Source organism: Thamnophis elegans, chromosome 11 (genome assembly GCF_009769535.1).
Source record: "Thamnophis elegans isolate rThaEle1 chromosome 11, rThaEle1.pri, whole genome shotgun sequence".
Lineage (NCBI taxonomy): Eukaryota > Metazoa > Chordata > Lepidosauria > Squamata > Colubridae > Thamnophis > Thamnophis elegans.
The window spans coordinates 5891785-5900575 of record NC_045551.1 but is presented as its reverse complement, the minus strand read 5'-3'; the positions used below and the strand labels follow the sequence as shown (position 1 = coordinate 5900575).

At 44.5% G+C, this 8791-nt stretch overlaps 1 protein-coding gene across 1 annotated transcript in view; it reads right to left on the bottom strand.

The window, feature by feature from the left end:
- Positions 1 to 2346: 2346 nt before the first annotated feature.
- RGS8 (regulator of G protein signaling 8) overlaps positions 2347 to 8791 on the bottom strand; it is a 28403-nt gene continuing 21958 nt past the window's right edge. Inside the window, 4 exon segments of the mRNA XM_032226795.1 lie at positions 2347 to 2529; positions 5707 to 5825; positions 5828 to 5854; positions 5857 to 5871. Of these exon segments, the coding sequence (XP_032082686.1) occupies positions 2347 to 2529; positions 5707 to 5825; positions 5828 to 5854; positions 5857 to 5871 (344 nt within the window).

The following is an 8791-nucleotide window of genomic DNA, read 5'->3' as shown; positions in this document are numbered from 1 at the left end:
CAGCTTTGACGCTCTTAAAGGAATAAAACTGGGGCTTCCCACCCAGAAGAGCTCTCCTTTGGGGCAAAACAAAGCAAAACTCATCGTTTTGTTTCCAAAAACGTTACCACTCAACTGGGTGTTTTGAAATAATCAAGCGAGGGGAGCTGCAGCCGTGTGTTCTCAACTTGTAATGAAATATTCTAGATCAGAGGTCCCCAACCCTGGTCCATGGATGGGCACCGTCCGTGGCATGTCAGAAACTGGGTCACACAAACAAGTGAAGCCCCAGTCATGGGATGCAGGCAACACATGAAACCCGTGACCCGACAAATGCGCACACGTCAAAGCGCGGCGACGAAACCGCGGCAACAAAAAAACGCGACGTCATACACGCGCCCACAACAACGCGCCGACAAAACCGTGCCCACAAAAGCGCGATTTCACTTAAGGTAGGGTTAGGTTCAGGGTTCTGTTTAGGGTTAGGTTTAGGGTTAGGGTTAGGGTTAGGGTTAGGGTTAGGGTTAGGGTTAGGGTTAGGGTAGGGTTAGGGTTAGGGTTAGGGTAGGGTTAGGGTTAGGGTTAGGGTTAGGTTTAGGGTTAGTTTTAGGGGTTAGGTTCAGGTTTAGGTTTAGGTTTAGGGTTAGGTTTAGAGTTAGGTTTAGGGTTAGGTTTAGGGTTAGGTTTAGAGTTAGGTTCCGGTTCTGTTTAGGGTTAGGTTTAGGGTTAGGTTAGGGTTAGGTTTAGGGTTAGGTTTAGGGTTAGGTTTAGGGTTAGGGTTAGGGTTAGGTTTAGGTTAGGTTTAGGTTTAGGGTTAGGTTTAGGGTTAGGTTTAGGGTTAGGTTCAGGGTTCTGTTTAGGGTTAGGTTTAGGGTTAGGTTTAGGGTTAGGTTAGGGTGAGGTTTAGGGTTAGGTTTAGGGTTAGGGTTAGGAGTTAGGTTAGGGTTAGGTTAGGGTTAGGGTTAGGGTTATTCTTCATTGAAGGCACGCTTTTGTCAGTGTGCTGTTGTCGGTGCGCTTCTGCGCTCATTCGTCAGCGCGATTTCGAACTCGTGGTTTTGTTGCCGCGGTTTCATCGGCGCACTTTTGTTGAGCGCGCTTTTGTTGGCGAACCCAGGAAACCATGGCTCCTCTGTTCCACGGAAAGCTTCTCTCCATGGAACTGGTCCCTGGTGCCTCAAAAGGTTGGGGGGGTGGCCGTTGTTCTATATCCAGTCCCAAGCCGAATTCCCGAAATTCCTATTAACAAAACAAGTCTTTCTGGCAAAAAGTATTCTGTTACTTCTAATACCCATCTGCCATTTAAAAAAAAATATCTAGCACCTTAGACAAGTTGTCCAGTAACAGAACTAGCCATGTTAATCAAGGTTGCTTGGTCTATTCTGTGCAGGAAACAGATGTTTTGACCCGAAGAAAGACCTTTGCCTCCTTACTCTAAAATATGAAAATATATTCAGAAATCCTTGCCAGTACCAGTCTTACTATCAGGCAATGTGAAGGGGTTACTTTAAATTACATACACCCTGTTTTTTCCCTACTGTCCATTTGTACAAATTATTTTCTTTAAAAAAGCGCAATCTTCAAAACATTGATGGGAAGACATTGAATTTCGCATCCAGTTGTCATTAGTTCAGCATTTCTGTTTTATACAGAGGATTAAGTGGGATGGGGATATGATCCCATATGACCCACCAGATGCTGCTTCCAGCAGTTACAATCGTAAAGGATGCGCAGACATCTGGAGGGCTGTGGGTTTTTCTATCTCTAGCCTTACAAACTGAAATTACGCGAACCTGAATTATCTGGACAAAACAATTGACGATATCATTTATCTTCATTCGAAATCGCTTTCCCTAGTTCAGTCCCCACCAGATGTGGAAATACCAGAAGTTGCAACCTCAAAACAAACAGGTTGGAGATGTTAAATACAATTATAATTCTGTTACGCGCTTTCGTCCCAGGAACATTTCAGAAAAATAGTCCAATATGATCATTGTTCTTAACCCTACTTTGCTACGATTCATCGATTTGCCCAAATATATTGGAATATGCTAGAAGCTTCTATCAGGGTTGGACTAAGGATGTTTACTGCTATACCTATGCATGGTCTTCTAGTTAAAATATGGACATGCATACATGAGGAATGATGAGGATGAGGAACGATGAGGATCCAAAGACAGCACTGATTCATACTGTGAAATGTTTTTATCCATGTACACAACTCAATTTCGCCAGGCTTCTTCTATTTCTCCTCTCCTTCTATTGCTGTTGTAAGAAAATGAATTTAACATCACACATAGAGATGGATGTGGCTAGTGCAAGAAGCTTGTGGTGTCTACGGAGGACCTCCTCCTCCCGAACCCTGCCTTAGCTGAGCCTCCTCTGGGTTTGAGACAACAGGTCTGTATACATTTTGGACCTCAGGAACCTGGGGTAGGAGTCTTTTTCCATAAGGCTGTGGATTTTCCCTTGGGCTTGGTCAAAACATGATGGTGACGGTTCTTCTAGATTCCTCCTTGTGGCTTCCCTGGTCGGGAAGTCAATGTTTACCTAAGGAGAGAAAAAAAAACATGAAAATAATGCCTATAAAATAATTATTTTCCTATTCCTTTCATTTGAATGTACATAGTTTTGTTACATAGTAAAACACAAATATTTCGTTTTTCATCTGAAAAATGAGTCTAATATCAGGCTTGCTGACATATTGAGGACATTATAGAACAGTGATGGGGAAACTTTTCGGCATCAGGCGCCGAAAGGGGGCACTTCGGGCGCAGGCACGCTCGTCTGGGCCGTGACCAGGAAGAGGAGCTGCCCACGGGGCATACACACGCTGAAAATGTACTTCCGGTTTCTAGCACATGCATGACAGCAGCAAGTCTTTTGGTTACTGTCACACATGCACATGTAGCACTCAGCTGGCTAGTGGATGCCAGAAAACAGAATACCAGCTTCTTCCGGTTTCTGGCACTGCCGTACGCACAAATGCCAGCTGATCAGTACATGCGCATGTGCACCAGAAACCCGGAAGAGGAATGGCCAATGCTGTGCGTGGCAGGCGATATGGCTCTGCATGCCACTTTGTGTTGTAATATAGTTGCAGAGCCACGCTGAACCACACGGAGAAAACAACTCCTGAAACTCCATAACATCCTGATAGTTCATAACATAACATCCTGAGATGTGCCCTACCAATGACGCCCAGGATTTGACCATATACAGACAGAACTTCCCTGAGCAGTAGATTAGAATTGTACTTTTACAGGCTGTTTTTAACCACAGGCTATTGCTCCTCCTGCCTTTGTCCTATCTCAATAAAATAGCAATAGCAATAGCAATAGCAGTAGACTGTATATACCGCTCATAGGGCTTCAGCCCTCTCTAAGCGGTTTACAGAGAGTCAGCATATTGCCCCCAACAATCCGGTCCTCATTTTTACCCACCTCGGAAGGATGGAAGGCTGAGTCAACCCTGAGCCGGTGAGATTTGAACCGCTGAACTGCTGATCTAGCAGTAGCCTGCAGTGCCTGCATTTAACCACTGCGCCACCTCGGCTCTCAGACCCCCAATCGGGTCGCTCCATCCCGAGAAGATTGTGTCCTGTCTTTTCTCCACATTGGCCTCATGGTACGCACCCACGGGACGTTACAACTTGGGCAGCATGCCATCACGGTATAGAATATTGGACCACTTGTATACCAACTTACGGTTTTGTAAACTACCTCTGTATACGGAAGTATTATAATCACAATGATTTCCTACCCTTCCCTTTCACCATGAAACGTAGTTGACTATGAGCCAGTGATGATCTCAAAATCTAACACACTTCACAGGGCTGGGTGATAAAGGGATATGCGGAGAAGGCAAGCATATATCCAGGATTTTTTCTTCAAATATCAGAATAATAATAACATTTTAAAGGCACTTTAGGTGTGATGCAGTTTATTCAAAGATGACCGAGACATCACAGAGTGATTATGGTTTCTTCAGTTGCCATAGTAATACCACAGATCTCTAAGAATCCCCAGCTCTAAAGGTAATGCTGAAGTACTAAGTTTGATGAACCCAAGAGGACACTCTCGGTTCCCAGCCATATCCTGCGTGACCCGACAAAAGGGCGAACGTCAAAACTGCGCCCGACTAAACCGCATCTCTAAAACCACAACGTCATCAACGCGGTGACAACAGCGCGGAGACAACAGTGCGGAGACAGAAGGGCGCTTTACAATAGCGCGTTGACAGAAAGCCAATTTAACTTAAGGTAAGGGTTAGGTTTAGGGTATGGTTTAGGTTTAGGTTTAGGGTTAGGGTTAGGGTTAGGGTTAGGGTTAGGGTTAGGGTTAGGGTTAGGGTTAGGGTTAGGGTAGGTTAGGGTTAGGGTTAGGGTTAGGGTTAGGGTTAGGGTTAGGGTTAGGGTTAGGGTTAGTTAAGGGTTAGGTTTAGGGGTTAGGTTAAGGGTTAGGTTTAGGGTTAGGTTAAGGGGTTAAGTGTTAGGTTAGGGTTAGTTTAGGGTTAGGTTTAGGTTTAGTTTAGGGTTAGGTTTAGGGTTAGGGTTAGGGTTAGGGGTTAGGGTTAGGGTTAGGGTTAGGGTTAGGGTTAGGTTAAGGGTTAGGTTTAGGGTTAGGTTAAGGGTTAGGTTAGGGTTAGGTTAAGGGTTAAGTTTAGGGTTAGGTTTAGGGTAGGTTTAGGTTTAGGGTTAGGGTTAGGTTTAGGGTTAGGTTTAGGTTAGGGTAGGGTTAGGGTTAGGGTTAGGGTTAGGGTTAGGGTTAGGTTAGGTTAAGGTTAGGTTTAGGGTTAGGTTAAGGGTTAGTTTAGGGTAGGTTAGGGTTAGGTTTAGGGTTAGGTTAGCGTTTTAGATTTAGATTTAGGATTTTAATAGCATTTATAGGCCGCCCTTTCCCTGAGGGGACTCAGGGCGGCTTACAATAATAAAGGAAGGGGAGTGAAGACAAAACATAAAAAGAAATGTGCAATAACTGAAAAAATACTAAAACACAACATTCTCTCAGCATTCGGGAGGGGCGGAAGAGTTTATCCCAGGCCTGATGGGCTAGCCAGATCTTGAGGGCTGTACGGAAGGCCTGGACTGTGGTCAGGGTACGAATCTCCACGGGGAGATTGTTCCATAGCGTCGGAGCAGCAACTGAGAAGGCTCTCCTCCGGGTAGTGGCCAGTCGGCACTGACTGGCGGATGGAATACGGAGGAGGCCCGCTCTATGCGATCTGATGGGACGCAGGGAGGTTATTGGCAGAAGGCGGTCTCTCAAATAGTCAGATCCACTACCATGGAGCGCTTTATGGGTGGTAAGTAAGACCTTGAATTGCACCCGGAGATCCACAGCAGCCAGCGCAGCTCGCGGAGGATAGGTGTTATGTGGGCGAACCGAGGTGCGCCACAATCACTCGCGCGGCCGCGTTCTGTACTAGCTGAAGTCTCCGGTGCTCTTCAAGGGCAGCCCCATGTAGAGCACGTTGCAGGTTGCAGCGTTAGGTTTAGCGTTACGTTTAGCGTTACATTTAGGGTTAGAAGTTAGGTTTAGGTTTAGGGTTAGGTTTAGTTTACAGTCCGCTTCTGTCTCCGCGCTGTTTGTCGGCGCGATTCAGTGCTCATTCGTCGGAGTGCTTTAGAACACGCAGTTTTATCACCGCGGTTTAGTCAGGCGCGGTTTTGTCGTTCGCCCTTCTGTCGGTGAGCCCATATCCTGCCCATGCCTTCCATCTGCTAACCTCTCGTGGTGCCTGCACATCGATAAATTCTTCAAAAATCCGGTGGGCCTTGGTAGCTAGTTTGGTAGTGGACCGTATCTTCTTGAATTCCTCGCATGCCAGCCAGAACTCCAGGTTTCTTCACTGAATTCTGTCTTCAGAAAGGCACGAATGCAGCCACTCCATCTGACAAAAGAAATATTTTAACATGGTTCAGAATTAAAGGTCGTTGCTATTTTCCATTGTGGCATCCTTGCATGAATTGATTGCAAGTAAAACAATAGAAATTAGCAATTAGCAATTTAATAAATTTGTATGCCACCCATTCCCGTAGGACTCTGGGCGGCTTACAGCAAGATAAAAATAAGAATTAGAAAATGACGTGAGATATAAATTTAAAAAACAGCACACCATACATTCCATTTAAGTGGGCTGGACCTTGTTCAACAGCCCCAGGCCTGCCAGAACAGCCAGGTTTTAGTGGCTTTTCGGAAGGCCGAGAGAGTGGTAAGGGTCCGGATCTCTACGGGTAGATCGTTCCATGGGGCCGAGCAGCTACAGAGAAGGCTCTCCCCGGGGGGCCACCAGCCGGCATTGTCCGGTCGATGGCACCCGGAGAAGGCCCAACCTGTGAGATCTAATTGGTCGTGGGAGGTATGTGGCAGGAGGCGATCTCTCAGATATCCAGGTCCTAAGCCATGTAGGGCTTTAAAAGTAATAAATAGCACCTTGAAGCGTGTTCGGAGACCAATAGGAAGCCAGTGCAGCTCGGGAGGATAGGTGTAACCTAGGTACACCCGATATCGCTCGCGCGGCTACATTCTGGACCAACTGTAGTCTCCGAACACTTTTCAGGGGCATCCCCATGTAGAGCAATTCGGTTCACATTGCTAATAATGGGAGCATGGACATATCCACATTTAGTGCTTACTCCCTGAACTTCCTACTTCTCCTTATGTACACATAAGGGCCCACTGGTGTACTATTTCATCATTTTCACATCAATTTAGGTATGAGAGCATCACCCTCAACTTCCTAATAGCCCAAATTATCTGTGAACTGTGGTTGAAACCCTTGTATTTCAAGTGACCGGGAAAATGGAATTGTGCACTGCTAGGAAACTTTTTAAAAAATACAAAGAGAAGTGGTGGTTGGTGGGGGGACAATGTTTTTAAAAGTTTCTGACAGATTTCAAACCAACAACCTTCCATTTACAAAAAAGAGAATTATGGCCATTTTTATTACTGCGTTCATGGTAAATGTAATTATGAAGGTATTAGACATCATGGTAAACACCGAGTCAGTTGAAATGGCATTCTGCTTCCGTGGGGTAGTCAGTGCACCTATTAGATTGGTGAACGAAGGCACACTCAGGCTTCAGAGTAACAACAGCTCTTTATTAGCACAAGTCAACTATGTACAAACCAGCGAAGGTTTAGTCTGACAGCAGCCCTTTTATAGGGAGCTGTCAGACCCTCCGACCAATCAGGTTGAATCTCTGTTCCCGCTGGAACAGAGGACCTTGGTGAAATCCATTACCAATGTTTCTGTATCTAACAGCACCCATGGCGTTAGCTTACAACAAACTGAAGCCTATTGTCCAAAATGATTCCTTGCCCTTTCCGATGAGAGATCACGATAATTCTTAAGCATATATTTGCAAACATTAAAAAAATCGGCATATCTTAAAGATCATTCAAATGAGAGATATAAACAAGACTGGAAAAAAATGGATTGACTATATACAAAACAAATACGGACCAAGAAATTCCAGATAGCCTATGCTTAAGATCAGGAATGATTTAAATTGTTTAAGTTAGCTCAGCAAGAAGAAGCTAAGATCAATGTAGAGATGTTATTAACTTTTTTTTATTTTATTTCTCAATATATTTTAGACTGTGTTTGTTAAAAATCTATACCATGTACGGGCTCTGGGAAGTTGGGGGAGGGAGGGGGGGTTGGGGGGAGGGTGGCGGGGAGGGAGGGACATATACTAGGTTAGATTTCAATGTAAGTGACTTCACATGTATACTGTTTTTCTTTAATTTCTCTGTAAAATAGGATAAGTTAAGTACATTGACATATAGTGGAAATACACCAAGGGGAGGAGGTAGAAGAAAGATGGGTAGAGAGGGCAGGAGAGAGGAGGGGAGGGAGGGTGAGAAGGAAGGGAGGGAGTGGATCGGGAGAGAGGAGTGGTAGAGGGGGAGGGGAAGTAGGGTAGAGGGGGATGATGGAGGGAAGATAGAAAGTTGGAGGGGGGTGGAAGAAGAGGGTGTATGGAGAGTGGAAGAGGTATATTGGGTTTCTATTTTTTGGGGGTATTGTTGACAAGAGGAATTGCTGTGATTATTGTTAATGTTGTATGGCGCCGGCTATGCACAGTATATATGTGAGTGTATGAAAATGAAAAAATGGAAAATAAAAACTTTTAAACACAAAAGAGAAGCAAAAAAAACCTGAAAAAAAATTAAAAAAAATTATCATGGAAAATCCAAGAATAGTGTTTTGGGCATTCTGGAGAAAGAGATATATATCTCCACTTATTGGGAAGAAGGAAGTAGATCCCGCTGACTTCCCACCATTGTTTCAAAACAGGAACTTCAACGTAGGCTTGACAGGTTTCTCCTGAAGGTGCTTGATGAGGCCCACGCTAACAGTCAAGGGAATCCCACTAGTGACTCACTTCCTCTTTGGCTGGAGAGAAAGTGAATAGCAAACATCTGTTAATTAAATCTTCCATTCAGGCCATAGCTAGAGAATCAAATCAGAAATGGTAGAATACAACCCGTGCGCCGCTTCAATATCCTGTTATGTCTTTCTGAGGAATGTGTCGTACTGAAAGAACAAGCATGAGTATGTTACTGAAATAGATTTTAAACGCTTGCCATTTGAGAAACATAATTGAATCAAAGATCAAAATGAGATGAAATGAAGATTGGGATTGAATGGAATATGTACCCGGGTGATCTCTGAATATGAATGATTATAAAGTATTTCTGATTCCATTGCGTGTAAAAACAAGCACCTTTATTCCAATCTTTTAAACTAACAAGGGATGGAGGGAGAGAGGGAGAGAGAGAGAGAGAGAGAGAGTTTTGCTGCA